The sequence below is a fragment of the Balaenoptera musculus genome, chromosome 18 (genome assembly GCF_009873245.2).
Source record: "Balaenoptera musculus isolate JJ_BM4_2016_0621 chromosome 18, mBalMus1.pri.v3, whole genome shotgun sequence".
Taxonomy (NCBI): domain Eukaryota; kingdom Metazoa; phylum Chordata; class Mammalia; order Artiodactyla; family Balaenopteridae; genus Balaenoptera; species Balaenoptera musculus.
In genome coordinates this window covers 67,738,583-67,759,914 of record NC_045802.1, presented here as the reverse complement: position 1 = coordinate 67,759,914, position 21,332 = coordinate 67,738,583, and the positions used below count along the sequence as shown (strand labels likewise).

Below are 21,332 nucleotides of genomic sequence, written 5' to 3'. Positions count from 1 at the left end.
AAACGTAAATTTTATTCCATCACCATGTATTTTAGGGATGTGGAAGTTAAATGGTTCTTTATGGTACTTAGGTGTATACTGTTATTACTTCTCGTTCTCTGAATTGGATGATCTTCTGTATGCCTTCAATCACCTATCTGGTAGGAAAGATCCGCTGGTCTTATTTGGAGTAGCCCCCTTCTCCCTGGGGCAGTACAAGAGTATCAGAGTCTTCCCTAGCCTGGAACACTTGAGGAAGGGATCTCTAATCATCTGTCCACCCGGTCACCACCTATATGGTCCTTTGGAGGCAAACAACTCAAACGGTCCCATTGAAGCTTGGGTACGGGGAATGCTTCAGAGACTGGAAACCTTGGGACCCAGCACCCAGTCCTCCTGGGTGTTCCATTCCCAGCCGTATTCCCGTGGGGTGCTGATCTCTGTTACTGCACGACCTGCAGACACGGGTCTCTGCCATCGGAAGGGAATTCCTCAAAACTCTCTCTGACTGCTGGGCTGGCCCACGTCTTCCTGCCCACTCCTTGGAGCCCCTCCCTCCTGAAGCGGCTCTTTAAAGTAAAGGAAATAAATGGGCTTCCCTGACGCTGTAAAAGAAGCCCCAGTTGGAGGATGTCTTTTAGGTACTCGGCAACTACTGCTTTTGGTCCTTCACCACTTTGGCTGTCAAGCTTCTGAAATAAGAAGCACAAAGACATGGCTGCCTTCTGGAGGGGGAGGAGATCAGCAGCTATTTCAATCTGTACTTAATATCCCAAAATACCACTGAAATAGTTCCTAGTCACAGAGTACTTAGAACAGTTCCCGGCATTTACCTGTGTGAAATAAATTCTTTTAGGTGTGTTCTCATGAGGTTAGCAAAGGCAAACCTAGAGTAAGTTACTTTCTGCCTTTATACTCTAGAAATCTTCTGCAGACATCTTAAATTCCTTCCAAAAAGGAACAGAGCCCAACTTCAGATGCACATACTGTGACCTGGAGCAAATCATTCCATAGTCCACTCACAAGACAGATGGTTTTCTGTTTCAGATTTGTAAATGCTCTTGCTGAGAGCTTCAATGTCACAGTGGATGAGCAACTTTATGAAAACGTTACCAGTCACAATGCCAGCGAATATCATTTTTTCTCTTCTGGCGAGTAAGTACCTACAATGGACACTTTGCTCCCAAGTTCAAGGGTTTCAAATCTTTTTCTTTAATACATTGAAACTTTCAATAGCAAGAATATTAATTTATATCAATCTTTCTTTTCATAGAAAGAGCTTCACAATAAACTCATCAGAAATTTTACAACACTGTGAAAATGAGTTCAAAACATCCTACCTTGAATTTGGTAGTGCGTATACCTATGTAATCACAAGGAAGGTTAGTAACTCATTGCACTGAATCAGAAGTTCCATGCAAAGTTTATTGATATGAGTGCTTGAAAACAGGACATAGTAATGATTTAACAGAGTGATATTAGGATCTGTATTTTAAACGAATTTAGAATTAATTCAGTTCACCACTAATTCTGTGATTTATCATTGCCTTAAGTTCACCGTTAGAATAAAATTAAACAGATTGACTTGCTCTAAACGTTCACATTGACCAGTGTCCTCATAGACTATTAACATGGACCTTGGAAGCTTTTAGTTCAGAGAGCTGGCAATGTTTTCAACAAACCTGACTTCCAATCTGCTCTCTTATTTAAGAAGAAAAAGCTAGTGAACATATTTTCAAATCCTACCAAGGCCATCCCATCCCAAGGATAAAATGCAGTGTTAACATATTTACTTTTAAAATGTGTACTTTCTGGATAGATCCTATGGTGTAACCCTGAAGGTCCAAATTCAGTTTGCCTGTCTGAGCAATTTTTATTCTGGAAGCAGTCTCGATTTTCATTTCTTCTTCTTGCTTTTGCCTTACCGGTTTAGGATAACAGCTGCCTCACACCGACGATATTTGAAGATATTGCCCCGAACACAGTCAGCATGGCCCTGCAAATCCCCCAGTACTTCCTCCTCACCTGCGGCGAGGTGGTTTTCTCCGTCACAGGATTGGAGTTCTCATATTCTCAGGTTTCTTGTCTATCATTTTGTACACCCCTCTCCTACAGCCCTGCCTTCAAAAAATGCTGCTGGGACTTAATTAAAAGCTGGGGTAGCCATGTATTTGCAGTGTAAAAGAAAATTCTAGAAAGCATTATGGTAGGTTCTATCAAACAAGGTTTTAGAAATTACCAAGTCTTATTTACTGAATAAGAATATTACTGTTTAGGGAATTCCCTGGTGGTCCAGTGGTTAGGACTCCATGCTTTCACTGCCGAGAGCACAGGTTCAATCCCTGGTCGGGGAACTAAGATCCTGCAAGCCACACGGCATGGCCAAAAAAAAAAAAAAAAAAGAATATTACTATTTAGTATCATGATATAGGTATTTGAATTCCCAGTCACATGCTAGAGATTTGGGGTCCTAAGTAGGAAAACCTATATTAACGACCATTACCAGGGTCGTGATGGTCAGTGGATCCCACGTTCTGAAACAACCCTGTTCATAACAGGGTCATGCATAGGTCTGTGTCCTCATTATTTTTAAGGTTCACTTGAGGTCTCTTTGTAGCTCCCAGTAAACACACTGATTGAGGCCTAGCTTTTAAAAGTTAAAAAATAGTATTGCTTTTGTGAATATTAGACTAATGAGGCACATTTTGCTGATACCTAAATTAGAGCTTAGGTTCTGAACTATTTTATCAAAATACAGTTACATTCGTCCTAACCCCAGCATGCCTAATACCTTCAAGTTTTGCAGTGAAGATTGTAAATATGAGCTGGGTAATCCCTTCCTGCGATGACCTCACAGTCTAGTTAAGGAGATGACTATAACACAGGTGACAAGAGTTCTAAGACAAGTTTTGGTGACATAGCGGGGAAGCTCCCCAAAGAGCAAGATGACAGCACAGAGAGCAGCCTCCATTCGGGGGGGAAGGAGAGGTCGGACGGGATGGCTTTGTTTGAAAATTCTTCTGTAGAAGCAGAATCGGTTCATCTGTAGATTCGTCCATTTCATTAGGATGACAACTTTGCAAGCATGTGGAGAGTGAAAAACAAAGGATTCTTGTATGTTCATACCACAGGAGCATTTGGGATGTCTTGTTATCCAAGTGATAATCCTTTTTACACTTAAACCAGCCTGACTCTTAATGTGCATTTTGGGGGTAGACGGCCTAATTAAGGGAATCAGTGAGTTAGTTGTGTTCTCCTGCTCTGCGGTTGCCGTCTAGATTGGGACTCACTCTGTTTCGTTTCCTCAGGCTCCTTCCAACATGAAGTCAGTGCTTCAAGCAGGGTGGCTGTTGACAGTGGCATTGGCAACTTCAATCGTTCTTATCGTAGCAGGAGCAGGCCCGTTCAGTGAACAGGTACTGATGCAGATAGAGATGGCGCGTACCTCTGTCCTCTTGCCTGTTAATCGTCATCGTGACGACCCTCCCTAGCTGTCTGTATATACACGTGGTCATCTTGGCCAATGGCTGAATAACACTGCCAGACGAGCCAGATAGGGCAGATACAAAAAGGTCTTATGGCCAAGTGTGTGCTGATTCTTCTTATTTCTACTTGGAAAAGAACCAGATGTAACCAGATGGGGTTAACATACCTACACCCTCATATGGTTTACTATCAAAGGAGACATCTTTCCTGGCTTCAGTGAATGCAGCTCAATGGCCCCAAAGCAGGCGTGTTATCCAGAAAGTTTCATAATACCTAAAGTTAAAGCCATTCTAAAGGTTGTTGTAATTTTTCCCCTTAAAATAAAATGAGGGCTTTTCTGGTTCTGGAACTCTCCTTCAGCACTCAGAATCTCTGCCTCATAAGGGAGCTGTCCCTTTACCCCATCAGACTCATTGCTTCCCCCACCAGGTCCCATCAGAGCCTGTGCTAATCCTGCATGCTCATGACCTCAACGTTTTGCCAAAAGATAACATGGGGGTCTTAACTTAGAACATTTCAGCACATTCTTTTTCTCTCAAGAGTACTGCCTGGTGTGCTCTTGGTCCCCATCCTTCCAGGGGCCAGCTATTTGTCTTAAGACTTGGGTCTTTCAGAAATTTTGTCTCATCTTCTTAAAGTCCTGGGTGTCTGCACTCCAGAGCTGTTCGAAGAATGTTACTGTTACATTGGGCATTCAAGAAAAGCTGGCCATTCTGTATCTGTGGCAGTAGCTACCAGTTTCCCCTAACAACTGCATTTCCAACACCTTCGATCTGGATGTCGCAAGAAAAAATACCCGCGATATATACATTCCCATAACCTGTATTGTTTTTGTTTTTCTCCTTGCTCCAACTTCCATTCCTTCAAAGTGGGCCGAGTATGTTCTGTTTGCGGCGTTGCTTCTGGTTGTCTGCATAATATTTGCCATCATGGCCCGATTCTATACGTACGTCAATCCAGCAGAGATTGACGCTCAGTTTGATACGGATGAAAAGAAAAAGTACCTGGAACAGAGTAGCCCACATCCCAAGTTGGACCCCGTCTTACAGACGCAGATGTGAATGTCAAGAAGCAAGTGGAGGACGGATTGGGCCCAGGATGTGCCCAGGTGTCTGTCCCCTGGGGGCAGGACGCTCTGTTGTATGACCGCTGATGGGGAAGACTTCAGAACTGTGAACCAAACCAAGAAAGCTGTTTTCTAAGCAGCCAGCGATGACCCTAACACTCTAAAAGAAGTCCTTTTGTTTGTTTGTTTTTCAGAGAAGTCTTATGTAAAGCATACACACACACATACACATACTTTTACAACACTGAGTCCATACCCTGCGCTTAACTCCTTTCCTAACACACAAAGTTATTTTGGACTAACTTAAATTTTTGAAATGGTGGCAAAGTTCCATATTGTTTGCATTCGAACACTCTATGGAATCAATGTTAAATGAGACAAAAACTGAGTGTTTAGGCTTTAGAATGGTACACAGTAAGGACCGGCTAGTAGGAACTGGTAACTTTACCTTCTGTTTTTAGTTTTGTTTTTCCAGTCCCTACCTCTTTTTAAATTATGTATGACTCAAAAAACTACTCAGGTAAAAGCAAGTCATGATTTTTAGAGTTTCAATGGTATGAAATAAATTCTCATTCTTAAGAGTAAGTGTCTGTGTATTTGGGGGCAGAGTAAGAAATCCTTAACATTTCCTTTCCTGATTATAAAAACTGTGCCAGCTCATTAAAATTTCATCAGAAGGTGATAAAGCATGAACAAAGCAAGGCCCACGTACAGTAAATTCCAGGAACATGAAATATCAAAATTTGTTTCCTACTTTTCTCAGGGTTATCTGTGGCTACACTTCTCTTTTATTACTAGGAGCTTCCTGTGTGCATATTTTTGTACCACCTCAACGTGTTTTTCTCAATACTCGTGAGCATTTTTCTACTTGAATAGAAATGGTTCCAAAATATTATAAACACTTCCTGCCTAATTCATCCTATAGATATTTATCATATAACCATTCCCAGGTATCAGACTCAGAACGAGTCTGCTTTGGCACTCTTGTAAAAACGAGCAACAGTTCTTAGACAGACGTGTGCACAGTTCTCAATGTGGGAACTGGTTCCTGGGTTAGGAGCTTTGATCTCTAAGATGCTTCATGCACAAGCTCATCATTGCAGTGTGGAGACGGAATGAAACAGAGAGACAAAGTCTAGAGTGAGAAACGCCAATGTAATGAATCAAAGCTGCTGAGGACCTTTCTGCCCTTTGATCACGTCCTCATTCCTTAACTGAGAAAAGGTCTCTTTCTATCTGTGGATACGTCACCTTTCTCTCTGCTCACTCTGACCCACCAACTTCTTCTAGTTCCTGGAATGCAATGGGTTCTCACTTCTAGTCAAAGACAAAAGAAAAATCAGGTCTTGAGACACTTATCTACCCACCCCTCGCCCACGCACTCCTCCTGGCAAAATCCTCTTCATCTTCAGGATCCAGGCCACTTCCTCCAACGGTTTTCCTGTTCCCCAGTTTCGTTACCAAATTAAGTTGCATGGTCCCTGTTTGAGCCCTAGCCCAAATGGGTTCAAGTAGGCAAATAATGAAACTGAAGCTGAGGTGGACACAGCACAAGCTTTATTCATGGGCCAAAGAATGGAGAAACAGGAGGTAAGTTCACAGATCAACTTCTCACCCACCTGGCGAGAGGGATTTAATTTTAGAGTAAAGACAAAGGGAGGAGGAGTGAGGCTATGATGGGAGCATATGCATAAGTCTACTGGGAAGGGGCAGGGCTTTTTCCGAGGGAGTGGATTGCCACCGCTTTTATCCTTTTTTGGTCCTTGATGTCCGGTCATGGCCGTTGGTAGGTGTGTCATTTAATATGCTAATGTAGTAAAATCAGTGTATAATGAGACTCAGGGTCTGTTGGAGGTCAGATTCGATTCAGGCCACCATCTTGGTCCCAGCTGGTTCCATCTGGGTTTGTTTTTTTAATTAATTAATTTATTTATGGCTGCGTTGGGTCTTCATTGTGGTGCGCGGACTTCTCATTGCGGTGGCTTCTCTTGTTGCGGAGCACAGGCTCTAGGTGTGCGGGCTTCAGGAGTTGTGGCACGCCGGCTCAGTAGTTGTGGCTTGCGAGCTCTAGAGCTCAGGCTCAGTAGTTGTGGCGCACGGGCTTAGCTGCTCCACAGCATGTGGGATCTTCCCGGACCAGGGCTCAAACCCGTGTCCCCTGCATTGGCAAGCGGATTCTTAACCACTGCGCCACCAGGGAAGTCCCCATCTGGGTTTTTTTGTTTGTAGCTTCCTTTCTTATCTCTGGACCCTTTAACTTAAAGATTTATGTTCACTCCTGCCAAAGGTAGGGGTTGGCAGGTTTTGAGCAAAGACCTGGAGCAGCTCTGGCAACAGTTTTGCTGTCTCTCCTCTGCACTCCTGTCACACACCCCTTGGTGTGTTGTGACTATCCAGCTTTCTGTGGGCCGGAAGCTCTCTGCATGTGTCCTGTGATCCATTTAATTTCCGGAAGGTGGTTGGCCTCTTTGTGTTAAATAACAATTTTTAAATCTCTGGACCATGAGGAGTGAGATGGAAGAGGCTGAGAACTGAACACTGAGCAGTGATTGAATGCGCCTCGTTTGACAAGGTCTAGTGTGAAGGACTAGCTATAGAGACTACGAATTTTTGCCTCTCTGGTCATTTCTACCCTCTAACTTACACAGTATGCCTTCGATGGAGGAAAACAACAGTCACGATGATGAGCTCTCAGCTGCATTACCCCACTCTTGTCAATAATCCAAAGAGAAGTCATCCTAAATCCTCAAAAGATATTCTGGTCCTAACACTTCTTACAGCCGTTGGGTAACATGGGACAACTCTTCACCTTTCAAATCTCATTTTACTCTCCTACAAAACAAAGAAGAACACGAGACAATGGTGAAGTCTCTAAAATCCTTGTTTGAGGGTACCTGGCACACACCAGGCTTCCAAATGTTGAATGAAGACCTGCCCCTCAGTCGACTATGACATTAACATTGAGTATGCTTTGCAGTTGGACGAAAACATTAACTCAGTGTTAATGTGACTTCCATTGGCCTTTAAAGGATAAGAGGGGGGACGGGGGGCATCGGGGCACTTTGATCATCAGGGGTGAGTTTTCAGAGTGATCTTCCCTCTAATCTTCCCATTTCTTCCAAACGTAATCAAGACTGATGGGTGCGAACCGTGGGGTTCTAGACAAAAGACTTTGGACAATGGCAAGTGTCATGGGGCAGGAGTGGCCAAGGGGGACACATGGGGCCAGATCCACAACCTCTGGTCTTCTGCCTTTTCCTTGGCCCCCATTTTTTTGTGCTTTACACCTTTCTCTAAGTTGCTGATCAGTGTTTAATCAAAATAATTCACTGACTTGAACATTGGCTGAGTGTTGAAGTATGATCCTACATGGGTTGGGGAGAGTATCTGGAATGGAAGTGCTTTCGTCATACATAGCAGGATTTCATTGCTTATACCTAAAAGCCAGAATATTTTGTGGGGTTTTTGTTTTGTTGTTTTTTTAATTTTTATTGTATGTTGGAGTATAGGTGATTTACAATATTGTGTTAGTTTCAAGTGTACAGCAAATTAATTCAGTTATACATATACATATATCTATTCTTTTTCAGATTCTTTTCCCATTTAGGTTATTACAGAATACTGAATAGAGTTCCCTGTGCTGTACAATAAGTCCCTGTTGATTATCTATTTTATATATACTAGTGTGTATGTTAATCCCAAGCACCTAATTTATCCCTCCTCCCCTTTCCCCTTCGGTAACCATAAGTTTGTTTTCTATGTCTGTGAGTCTGTTTCTGTTTTGTAAATAAGTTCATTTGTATCATTTTTTTAGATTCCACATATAAGGGATATCGTATGATATTTGTCTTTCTTTGTCTGACTTACTTCACTTAGTATGGTAATCTCCAGGTCCATCCATGTTGCTGCACATGGCATTATTTCATTCTTTTATGGCTGAGTAATATTCCATTGTACCATCTTCTTTATCCATTCTTCTGTCAACGGGCATTTAGGTTGCTTCCTTGTCTTGGCTTTTGTAAATAGTGCTGCAGTGAACATAGGAGTGCATGTATCTTTTTGAATTATGGTTTTCTCCGGATATATGCGCAAGAGTAGGATTGCTGGACCACCTGCTAGCTGTATTTTTAGTTGTTTAAGGAACCTCCATACTGTTCTCCATAGTGGCTGCACCAATTTACATTTGCACCAACAGTGTAGGAGGGTTCCCTTCTCTCCACACCCTCTCCAGCATTTATTGTTTGTAGACTTTTTGATGGAGAATATTTTGAACAGTGGTTATAATGTCCACATGAATCTTATTGGCCTATTCTTGTTTTGTTTCCACATGTCTCCATAATTTTTTTTTCATTTTGTGGATGTTCTTTATTTCTTTCAGGGTACTAACATATTTATTTTGCAATCTATTTTAGGCTTTATAAAGTTACTTTATTAAATGCACCTTCCAGTTTAATTTTTGTTGACCATTTTAGCCATAGATTTTTGTCATGCATTCTGGACTTTTTTTGCAGCTTCATTTTTTTTTTTTATAAATTTATTTATTGATTTTTGGCTGTGTTGGGTCTTCATTGCTGCACGCAGGCTTTCTCTAGTTGCGGCGAACAGGGGCTACTCTTTGTTGCGGTGCGCGGGCTTCTCATTGCGGTGGCTTCTCTTGTTGCAGAGCATGGGCTCTAGATGCGCAGGCTTCAGTAGTTGTAGCACATGGGCTCAGTAGTTGTGGTGCAAGGGCTTCGTTGCTCCACGGCATGTGGGATCTTCCCGGGCCAGGGCTCGAACCCGTGCTCCTGCATTAGTAGGCGGATTCTTAACCACCGCGCCACCAGGGAAGTCCTGCAGCTTCATTTTTTTTATGACAAATAGTAGTAGTTAACATTTATTGGACACTGAATATGGGCAGACAGCATGTGAAGCACTTTACTGTGTCACGTTTACAAGCATGTGGTCCTTGCAAGAGCCCTATTTTAGATTCCTGTTATTATTCCCATTCCACAGAGCAGAAAACAGGCACAGAGAAACCAAGTAATCTGCCCAAGGTCACATCTACTGTCTGGCTCGAGAGCCCAGGCTACCAGCCACTACACCAGCCTGCCTCTCACTGCCAATGGTTACTGGACAGTATGGATTAACTGAATTTAATCCTTATAACGATACTAAAGAAGGTCTTATTACCCCCATTTTAGAGATGAGAAAACTGAGGAATAACCAGCTTAAGTAACTTGCCCACGGCCATATACCCAACAGTTGGCCAAGCCAGGATGTGAACCCAAGCATGTCTGAGCGGGGAGAAGTACCTCTCTCCTAATCACCAGGCTGTACTGTCTTCTTTCACGTAGTCAAATGCAGACATGTGATGGCAGGAGCGATGTGCCAGGGACAAGGGCAAAGGGGGCACTGGGGGGCCTCAGAGAAACACGATCCACCCGAAATCCAGGTGGACACCCCAGGGCTGGCCTAGATGGGCAAGAGGGGCCATGTGTAGGGAGGAGAGGCTGGTAAACCCTGCTCTCAAAGGATGAAACAGAACAGATTAAACACAGTTACCATCTTAGAGGGATCCAGGACCTCCTGTAAAGACCTTGTGACGTTCTGGAAGCACTGGAACCCCCTCCCCCATGGATCTGGGTTTTGCACGTCCCCACGGCCAGTGGGAGTCCTGGCGTTGGCTCCTCCAAGGTCATGGCGATCAGCTCTGAAGCTCGCCATGCGGGGGCCAGGGTCTCCCGTGAGGGGCAGCCGGCTTGGGAGGAAGGGGTAGGTGTGGGCTACAAAGGAGGAGTGGTCAGCAAGTCACAGCAAGGGCCACAGAGAGCGGGCAGGCTGTTTGGTTTCCTTTCTCGCTGTGGTAAAACCTACATGACAAAGTTCACCGCGAACCATATTGAAGTCCACGGAGCCCAGAGGCATTAAGAGCACCCACTCCGCTGTGCAGCCGGCACCACCGGCCCGCTCCAGAACTTTTATCATCTTGCAAAACTGAAACTTCGTCCTCATTAAACACTAACTCCCCACTCCCCGCTCCTCCCAGAGGCCTCCAGCAGTTCCCCTTCCGCTCACCTCCATCCTGTGATGTCGGAGGCCTTTCAGGCTTCCTGGAGAAGCCCTGAGTGTCTGGGGCCTCCAGCTCACACCTGATCAAAAGCGATAAACAGGAGAGAGCCCGGGCCGCCCGGGGCTCCGAGGTGTGTCCGCGGGGACACAACCCACCTCCAGCCCCTGCAGCCTGACCACGGAGCGTCTGTCCCCCCTTCCCAAATCCTGCTGACCTCTGACCACTCAGAGCCTCCAGGGTTTTTATTTACTGGAAAGTCTGGCTTGTTCTAATGAGACTTGGAGGCTCCACAGATGTGTTTAAAGGCTCATAAGGAACAGGAGCCGGATCTGTAAGGTTGCTATTCTTCTGGTGCCCTTGAAACAGAGACCCTTGCACGTTTTTGGTTTTTTTAAAAAAATATTTTCCAGTTGTTTTTTTTTTCTTTTAATTTAAAAAATATTTTTTGGCCACACCGCGTGGCCTGTGGGATTTTAGTTCCCTGACTAGGAATCGAACCCTGGCCCTCGGCAGTGAGAGCACAGAGCCCTAACCACTGGACCGCCAGGGAATTCCCGAGAGCCTTGCACTTCTTAAGGCGGCAGGTTCCGGAGGCCAGTAAGGGGCCCTAAGAGCTTTTGCTGTGTGAGAGTCCTGCCCTAAGTGCTGAATGAAGAAAGTGCTTCCCTTAACAGTTTCCGTTTCATACGTGGCTCCTAAAGCAGTCTCTTCCCCCATCACCACAGGGAAGAGGAGGGAGGTGCAGGCCGTCTCTCACAGAACTCGCTGTGTAAGGCTTCCCAGCTCTGCAATTACCAGCACAAGGTGCCGAGAGCCCCTCCCGAAACTGTACCTTTGGGCAGAGGTGACATTCTCAGCTGCCCCATGCTGTTCAACGGATTTCAGTCTTGGTAAGACTAACCTTCAATGAGTCATCAGTCTTACTTGGATCCTTGGTTTGGCTTACAAACCTGCAAAGAATTCTTAATGTATCCCACTCAGCTACTAACAGTCACAACCCACGTGTGTCCAATAAGTATTAAGGCCCTACAGCAGGCAGCCCAGGCAGGAGGGAGGGAGCCCTTAGAAGAAGTGAGAGCTCTCTCCCTCTCCCCACTGCTGCCCCCTCTTTCCCTCCCCCCACCACCCCCAGGCAGCTGTCTGCAAGCCAGGAAGAGAGGCCTCACCAGAAACCAACCCTGATAGCATCTTAATCTTGGACCTCCAGCCTCCAGAACTGTAAGAAAATTAATTCCTGTTGTTTAAGCTGCCGAGTCTGTGGCATTTTGTTAAGGCAGCCCAAGCTGGCTAATACAGGGTCCAACCGTCCCTGTTTGTCAGGGACTGAGGGAGTTCCCAGGGCAGTCCTGGGCAAACTGGGATGAGTTGGTCAGCCTAATTTAGGTCACCTAATTTAATTTATGTGCAGTGCTTGGGCTTCCTACAGTGCGTGGCAAGTAGTAAGTGCTCTATAAACACTCACAATGATTATTTCATTCCTTCAACAACAATTATTTAGTAAGCACCTGCTCTGTGCTCAATGCAGTTTAGTTTAGTTTATTTTTTATAAATTTATTTTATTTTTGGCTGCGTTGGGTCTTCGTTGCTGTGCATGGGCTTTCTCTAGTTGCGGCGAGCAGGGGCTACTCCTTGTTGCGGTGCACGGGCTTCTCATTATGGTGGCTTCTCTTGTTGTGGAGCACGGGCTCTAGGCGCATGGGCTTCAGTAGTTGTGGCATGTGGGCTCAGTAGTTGTGGCTCATGGGCTCTAGAGCGCAGGCTCAGTAGTTGTGGCGCACGGGCTTAGTTGCTCCACGGCATGTGGGATCTTCCCGGACCAGGGCTCAAACCCGTGTCCCCTGCATTGGCAGGCGGATTCTTAACCACTGCGCCACCAGGGAAGCCCTCAATGCAGTTTAGTACACTAGGGGTACAAAATAGATAAAGCCTGCCCTTGTGGAGTTGGCAAGCGTTTATTGAGTACCCAGACCAGATCGCCAGGGTCTAGCTGTGAAGAGTTTATGTAGGGATGTGTCAGAATGGGAGGACAAAGTTCGGGCAGGGAATGGCCCTCGATTGCTTCTCTCTGCTGTTCCCCAGCAGAAGCCACCAATCGAGGCAGTCACCTCGGTTGCTTCCTGTTTCTAAAAAACAGAAGCCCGAGAAGCTGGGTAGCACCAGGGCCTGGTTAAATGACCACAGGTATTTTGCCCAATGGCCCTGGGCAAGCCCAGCCCCCAACTTTCCTTTTGACTAAGCAAGGGCATCGCAAACTGCTCCCCTGGAAGTTCCCCAGTTTGGCCACAAGATGGCAGAAGAGAACATCCTTGGGAAAACTTGCGACAACATGCCAACAAAAGGCTTTTGTAAATGTCATAATTACCTTATTCGGAATTTTTCATGAATGCACATCAGAAGGCCTCATCATACACTGCGTATTTTTTCCTGGAAGTTCCATTCTTGGGACTGGCATTAGTGCACTCTGTTCTATCTGCGACTCAGGTATAAATTCCAGCAGGGGTCGCTGTTCCCTGGGATGACACCAGGCAGCAGGTGGAAGCAACAGGCTTTGTGTGACTTGGGAAAGAAACACATTTATCAAGCACTTCCTACAAGCCAGAGTTTGCATTATCTAATACACATCCTCATCCACTCATTTAATTGTGCAATAAATATTTGTTAAGCTTCTCCTGGTTTCCAGGCACTGATACAGGCCAGGTAAACTAATAAATATATAATAGTGTCAGGTGTTGATAAGTGCTATGAAACAAAAAATAAACAGAGTAAGGGGTGAAGGCTGGTATTTTAGAAGGAGTGGCCCAGGAGGGCCTCTCTGAAGAGGTGACATTTGAGCAGAGACATGCATGGAGTAAGGGAGCGAGATGGGGAAGAACATTCTGGAAGGGGTCCTAACAAGGGCGGATGCCTGAGATGGGAATATGGTTCGTGTGTCTAAGAACAGCAAAGAGGCTCCCGTGTCTGGAGCGTGGTGAGCAAGGGGCGAGGGAGAGGTGACCCGGATTGATCGTGTAGGGCCTTGGGGTCCATGATAAGACTTTGGGTTCTTTCCTATGCGTGTTGAGAAGCTGTCAGACAGTGGTTCTCAATGCGGGCTGCTCCTCAGAATCATCTGAGGGGCTCTAATCCCAGCGCCTGGGCCTCCCTAGACCCAGAATCAGAACTCTGGGGTTGAAGCCTGGGCATCTGTTTTTTCTAAACGCGCCAGGGATTATTAGCAACCAAGGTTGAAGCCACAGCATTCAATATCGTGTGAGAGCACAATAGAAACTGTAAAAGCACGGTGCAAACACTGTGATTAGCGATAATGTGTGCCTTTCGGGAACAACTTTGGATCTAGTAAGTGCACGGAAGCATGACGTGGGTCACTGAGCACAGCTATTTAAAACTATGAACTTTAAGTTGGAACCCCTGTCTCCCATCAACACCAGTGAATCTTTCCTGGGGAAAATGAAATTCCTAAAGCATCGTGAGTCATTAGAAGCTATGATGACCAGCGTAAGAAATAGGATGATACAGGTAAAATACAGGCATGTCTCTGTTTCTATAAATTTGTCAGGTATGTTTAGATGTAAACTATCCAAGGCAAGGTTTGGATTTCCTCGGTGCTGTTGTTCAGAACAAGCATAATGAGATGCTGGTGGTCACGTCTCCGGAAACAGCAAAACTCCTCTCACATCCTCTCCCTTCCTCTGGGTCCTTTGTTCTCTTGTTCTGTTCACATCTGCATGTGCCCTGCTGAAGGCCTCTGTGGAAATGAGAATTCTCATTTTATTGAGCAAACATGTGTTGACTTTGATTTGAGAAAAAAATGTGTTGGGAGTTTCTTAAGAACATTCCCAGTGGTGCCTGGAATGCCTGGCAGAAGCATGTATAATTTTTAGATCATTTTCTCAAGCAAGGTGTGCCAGCCAAGGCCTCTGTGCCTTGCCTTAGACATATCAGCACCTCCACACAGAGAAACTTTGAGTATTACAAACAAATGCCCTGCTTGGACCCCATTTTGTTGCAAAATTAAGTATGATGGGGTTCCTTCCTGGCCTGAGCTGGGGTCCCCATCTCTGCCCTGAGAAGATTACCAGCAGTTTGGAACATTGCCTCCATTTGCTGGAACTCTTTCCAGGAGTTCCACGGAACCCTGCCAGCCTCTCTTCTGGACCATCCTCCTTCCTGACCCCACTCCTCCAATCACTGGGCAGCAAAATCCACCCTGGGGCCAAGAAGCCATAGACATAGATGTTGAAACTGACGTTTCCCACCTTCAGCTTGAAGGATAAAAATCAAGTATCAGTTAGGTGTGGCATTTAGCCGTGATTAAGTGCATGTGAAGCCTTTTGACTGGCCTTTGAAATTTCTGACTGCAATTTAAAAATAAATCAAAGAATGGTAGACCCTAAACAATGTGGTTTTGGCAGCAGAGGTAGGAAACAGCACTGCACTAACCCTTCCTTTGTTCTTCTCCAATGAGTGGTGGGGTGAAGCTTTCAGATTATGCTTCCCTTAATCAATAGCTTGGCAAGATTGTGTGCAGAGTGGCTGGTCACCTGCTACCTCAAGTTTGTTTTAACAAGGTAGAGGTAAGGCACCCGGTAAGCTTCTCACTAAAGATTTGATTGCATGAAATCTACCCACACCCACCTGAGTCAAAATAATTGTCCAAACCCAATCCATCTTGAATACTCTGTATTAATGTAGTATATTTTTTTAATTAGTCTTTTAAAAATCAAATCAGTACATGCAAAGTCTAAAAAGGCAAAGATCTCTACAAGACTTGTTTTGAGAAAGAGCAATCTGCCGTTTTCCCTCCCCTGGCCAATTCCCACTCCTTAGAGGCACCACTTTGAACTGTTGCAAACATTCTGATGGTTTATCTCCAAATGGCATGCTTATATAACTACTTGTTGGTTTCTCAGTTCTCAACTTTATGTATTAACTTCCTACTGTAGACAATGAGAATTTAGCTCTTCCTCACACCCCCCCTGCCATTCACACCAGCTGCAAATGCACACTTGTACTGGGGGGAGGGTGTTCCCCATCCACCCAGGACAGCTTTACAGTGACTCTAGTTAGATTAATATTCACTGTCACATTGTTATGCTCATGTAAGTGCTGTTTTCACATAAGCTACGGAGTGTACTAAGATTAGCTTTTCCTTCTCTGCAGATACTGTACTTTGGTTTCCCTGGAGTTACGTACTCTTTTAAAAATTTGCTTACTCTTCTATATATTTTTACTAATTCAGCCTCCAAATCTTCCTTGGTTTAGTAAATCTCCTCTCAATATGATCAAATACACTAAATGTTCTATTGATTTCATCATCTTAAAGAGGTTTCTTCTGGAGCCTTCTGAAGGACTCCAATCTGGAAGCCAGAAAGAGCCTTTTAAAAGTATCTTGGGGTCCCCTTCACCTCTCTGCTTTGTCACCTCCTGTCACCTTCTGTATCCCATGTCATCTTTTTTCTTGATTCTTTCCTTTTTTCTTCTTCTTTTTTTTTTTTTCCGGTGGGGCATTTTTCTGTAGTAGCTTGCTGAGAAATGAAACATGGGAGGTAAATTTTTTCTAGGGTCTTGAATGTCTTTAAACGTTTTTATTCTACTTTCCCATTTGATCGACACTTAGCTGGGTGTAGAATTCCAGCTGGAAGCCATTTTCCTTGGGAACTTTGAAAGCATCCCTCCACTGACTTTGAGCTTTCAATGTTGCTACTGAAAAGCCCAAGGCATTCTGGTTATTGATCTTTTGTATGAAAACGTTTTTCTCCCTAGAAGCTTGTAGAATCATCTCTTGGCTTCTAGTAATTTGAAATTTCATGGTGAAGTATGTTGGTGTGGATCCATTTTTATCCATTATGCTGGCTGCTCAGGGGGCCCTTTTTATCTGGAAACTCATGTCCTTGGATTCTGGGCCATTGTCATGAATTTTATTTTAATCCTCTCCTCTCCATTTCCCCTGCTCCCTTCTAGAACTCCTATTATTTAGATGTTATTCCTTCTTGAGCCTCTAATTTTCTTATCCTTTCTCTCCTACATTTTTTCTTTTTGTTTTACTTCTGAGAAATCCTCAACTTATTTTCCAAATTCCCTAATTTATTTTTCTTAATTCCTACCAGCTTTAATCCAAAGAGTCTTTTTAATTATCTGAATTGTTATTTTTGATGGTATCCAGCTTGTATTTCATGATGACGGTGTCTTCTCTCCTTTTAGACTATGCCTGTGGGTATTTTAAGCATTCTTCCCCTATTTAGTCTCTGTTCCCTCCAAGTTGTTTTTCCCCAAATGTCTTATGATTCTTGGCTGTCTGCTCATGTTTAAGAGGAGGGGTCTGAAAAGCTGCTGGGAAGTTCTGTGCACAGACCCATGGTCTTCACTCTAAGGAAATATGGATAAGCCATTTTATTGCAGAAACCCAGAAGGTGGCATTTTTAGATTTTTTTTTTAGCTGATCCAGACCAGAGGGTGAAAGCATGACTGTCCTGAGCTCTGAATGGGGTGGAGGGGGAGGAGGAACTTAGCATTCAGTGTGTAAGACTTCATTCACGTCCTGTGTGTGCCCGCTGTCCCCAAGCCCTTGATGCTTGGTTTTACCCTCTCCAGAGACTAAACCACCAGGGAGGTCGTGGGGCGGGACATGGACCCCGCTGTGCAGGAACGGGATGGGGGAGCCTCACAATCAGATTCCACGTGTTGCCCCAGCTTCACACCTGCTTCCTAAGGTGCTGATGCTGCTGATTCCTGAGATGGGTGTGAGTGTGTGCATGTGTGTGTGTGCAGTTTGAGTTATTTTATAGCTTCCTTACTATAAAACTTTGAATCCAGCTCTCTGAATTGGCTAAATCACTCACCACTCTTCTGCCGGCTTTTCAGCTTCCAAAATTGTCAATATTGTTTTCTTCTCTCCAGTTCTTGTGAGTTGATACATTTAAAAAAATATATTTCACTATCCTTACTGTCATTTAGTGAGTTTAAGGAGGGAGTAGGTGTAAATATTTCTATTCAGTCCACATCTCTATCCAGAAGTCCGCCACCGCCGTGACCCGGGTGTATAACTGCAGCCTTCTCCTGATTGAACAGACTTTCTGTCTCTACTCTTTCCAACAACTTATTCAAGATGCCTGGAAAAGCTACCTTCTCCCCAGGTCTAGTTTGCTGACCTGTTCTTCCCAAACCCAAAGCAATCTGCCGGGTCCTGCAGAGGTTAGCTCGCTCCCACTCTCCTTCCATTGGACTTCAAGCCATCAGCCAATCTGCACCATCCACTCAGGACAGACTTGGTGGGGCTGAAAATCCAAGGACCCAGGGAGAGTAGAAGTTATTTATCCCCACTGACATCCTGACATTAAGAACCAGGCAGCCTCAAATTCTGATCTGGCCACCTGGCGTCCAGGGAAGTTGGTTTCTGATTTGTTTTTAATTTTTTTTGCTTAGACTTAGAAACAGGGAAAAACCCTAGTGGTGTACTTGCCTTTGGCTGCAAGTAACAGAAACCGCAAGCCACACTGATGTAGGTAACGTGGACATTGTTTGGCTACATGATTGAAAGTCCAAAGATAGGACAGGCTGCAGGGTTGGTTGATCCAGCTGCTCTACGATGTCATCAGTGACTCCGTTCTTTCAGTCTCTATTTTCTTTCAGTTTTTCTCCATCCACATCATTCTCATTTCATTTTCCCCTCATGGTTATAGGAGAGCTATGCCGGTAGCAGTGCTTCCTTAGTCATGGTCAATTTCAGTACACACGTGAGAGAGAAGAGACTTTCAACTCACAACTGGGTGTATGTGCATAGCATGCGACCCACATCTGCGTTCATCACTGTTAGCAGAGCACGTGCACAGCCAGCTCAGGTCCGGGCAGTGGGGAGGTTGTCAGCAGAGCTGGACAGGGCAAAAGAGGTGAATGCCTTAAAACTAGGGTGGTGGCAATGGGACCAGGAAAGAAAGAAGAGTTTTCAGGGGGACATCGTTTGAGGTGATTGGGAAATCAAGTAGGAGAGCAACTTGAAGAAGGCTGGGGAGGACGAAGGACCAGTGGAGGAGATTTGGGGGCATGAGAATTTGAAGGGAGAGAAAAGCCCCCTTGGGGCACTACATTGGTCAGGCCCTGTTGTGGGCTGAACTGTGTCCCCCCAAAAAGATACGTTGAAGCCCTAACCCCTGTTTCCTGTGAATGTGACCTTATTTGGAAATAGGGTCTTTGTAGATGTCAACAAGTTAGAGTAGGGTGGGCCCTTAATCCAATATGACCAGTGTCTTTACAGGAAGAGCTACAGAGACACAGAGGGGAGAGCGCGGTATCATGAGGAAGGCAGAGACCGGGGTGATGCAGCCACAAGCCAAGGACGCCCGAGCTTGCTGGCAACACCGGAAGCCAGGAGAAATACCTAGAACAGAGGCTCCCCTAGAGCCTTTGGAGGGAACATGGCCCTGCTGACAGCTGGCACTTTGATTTTGGACTCCCGGACTCTAGAACTGTAAGAGAATTAAGTTCTGCTCTTTTAAGCCACCCAGTTTGTGGTAATTTGTTATGGCAGCCCTAGGAAACTCATACAGGCCCCCAACAGAAAACAGATGGCACCCTCGAAGTGAGGAAGTGAGAAGAGTCTGTAGGAACCATAAGCAAGAAAGATTGTGGGTGAGGCTGGTGGGACCAGCACGATGATTAAGCCCCTGGATCTGGTAAAAACCTTACTAGTACGAGACAGAGGCAAAGGGAGTGAGCAGGTACTGGAACCCAGAGAAGGCAGCTCAGCCGTGGGAGAGGGTGATGGTCCTTGAAGGAGGGATGCAGCCAACCCAAGGCAGCCTGGGAGGAGAGATACCCTGACCTCCCTCTCCTCCCGCCTCCCACTGGCTGACCCCAACCAGAAGCCCGTGCAAGGGAGCCCGGTGGGCAGTTCACGTAGACAGCGTCCTGGGGCAGAGAGCACAGTGGAGGTGGGCAGAGAATGGACCTGGAGGGGCCCCTGGGAAATATTCCTGGGAAGAAACTGGGGAATGTGGTTTTAGCTAGAACCTTCTGAGAAACTGTCAATAGGCTGGATGCCTAACCAGCTGGTGTGAACTAGCTTCTTGGTTCCCCAGATGGAATGGGTCTTGGGGCAAGGGGCATGGTTTGGGGCTGGGAGGCCACGCCTCAAATCCCAGCTGGCTGCTCCAGATGGCCCACACGGGCCTTGCCTCAGTTTTGTTCCTGCCTCTGCAAAAGGTTACTGTGCCCAGGGACCTGTTCCTAACAACTCAGGACTCCTCTCACATTTCAGATTTAGGCTTCAAAAAAAAAAAAAAAAGCCTAGCACATTATCGTGGAAATCACTCAGACCCTTTATTATGGCATAAAAATTAGGATTTTTAATAGCCAAATGAAATAATGAGAATGAAAACTATACCTTGGAATAAAGCAAATAACCAAATTCCAGTTAAAAACTCTGAAGCCTGCTGTGCCCTCTCTCAGTTGTGGGATTTTTTGTTTGTGTTTTTGTTTTATTTCAAAATTGAACTTTTTACAAAGTTTTGCATTAAGTTTGTCATATTTTGCATCAATTTGTCGTTAAGGGAGAATAAAGTTATTTGGATTATACATCTCCAGAAAATGAAAAACAAATGAAATTTTTTTTCTATTTAGTTCTGAACCGCCTCAATGGCCGGTTTTTACAGAGGTATCTTATACAACAGCTGAACTCAACATTAATCTATGAACCAAACATTTCCAAGGGCAGAGGACTCAGAATAATAGTTCTGATACAGAACAAAACCATCCATTACTATCCCTTTCTGCATAAGCACAAGTCTTTCATTCTCATTAAATTGTAAAAATGATGAAGTAGTGGCCTCCATGAGACATGTAAAATGTTTTTCAATGAAAAAATACATTTGAGGGAGAGGATTTTATTTATAGACAGTCATAACCAATGTAGTCAAATTAACGTAGCCATGTTGGAGAGGTGTCCAATAAATCATTTCCATTTTGTAAAGGTTATCCTGAGCTTCCTCACCAACAGATGTGCACATATTAAAATGGCTAGAGCTGGGATTTTTTTGTCCAAGTGAGATGAAAGATCACTGTTACAAAAAAAGAAATAATTATAATAGCACTTGCTGCCATTTATTGAGCCCTTACCGTGCCTGTTCCACATGCGTGAATTCATTTACTTTCAACGACAGCCCTGTGGAGTGGGCTCTGCTATTACCCATTTTACAGATGGGGCCCAGGCCCTGTTCAATGACAGGCCATGTTTTTTGGTTTGTTTTTTTAAATTTTATTTATTTATTTATTATTTATTTATTTATTTTTGACTGTGTTGGGTCTTTGTTGCTGCGCGTGGGCTTTCCCTAGTTGCGGCGAGCGGGGGCTTCTCTTCGTTGCGTTGCGCGGGCTTCTCATTGCGGTGGCTTCTCTTGTTGTGGAGCACGGGCTCTAGGCACATGGGCTTCCGTAGTTGTGGTGCACGGACTTCAGTACTTGTGGCTCGCGGGCTCTAGAGCACAGGCTCAGTAGTTGTGGCGCACGGGCTTAGTTGCTCTGCATCATGTGGGATCTTCCCAGACCAGGGCTCAAACCCCTGTCCCCTGCATTGGCAGGCGGATTCTTAACCACTGCGCCACCAGGGAAGCCCCACAGTCCATGTTTTGACTGCGATGCTTTTCATCCTGCGTTTTAGAAGGGGTTTTCTCCCCTCTTGTGTAAGACAAAATCCAAGATTTGATTTTAAGAAGAGCTGTAGTTCAAGAATTAATTGATAAGGTGTGAATTACAAGA

The 21,332-nt window shown here is 44.9% G+C and overlaps 1 protein-coding gene across 4 annotated transcripts in view; it reads left to right on the top strand.

Annotated features, from left to right (window-relative positions):
• SLC15A1 (solute carrier family 15 member 1) overlaps positions 1-5,112 on the top strand; it is a 49,983-nt gene extending 44,871 nt beyond the window's left edge. For 2 of the 4 annotated variants that reach the window (XM_036831592.1, XM_036831591.1), the window contains 5 exons: positions 1,027-1,134; positions 1,253-1,361; positions 1,913-2,056; positions 3,288-3,395; positions 4,335-4,879. In XM_036831592.1, coding sequence (XP_036687487.1) covers positions 1,027-1,134; positions 1,253-1,361; positions 1,913-2,056; positions 3,288-3,395; positions 4,335-4,526 — 661 coding nt within the window. In that variant the 3' untranslated portion in view covers positions 4,527-4,879. Of the gene's footprint in view, positions 1-1,026; positions 1,135-1,252; positions 1,362-1,912; positions 2,057-3,287; positions 3,396-4,334 lie in introns of all 4 variants that reach the window. The other 2 variants (XM_036831590.1, XM_036831593.1) reach the window with 2 other exon arrangements.
• The last annotated feature ends 16,220 nt before the right edge of the window (positions 5,113-21,332 follow it).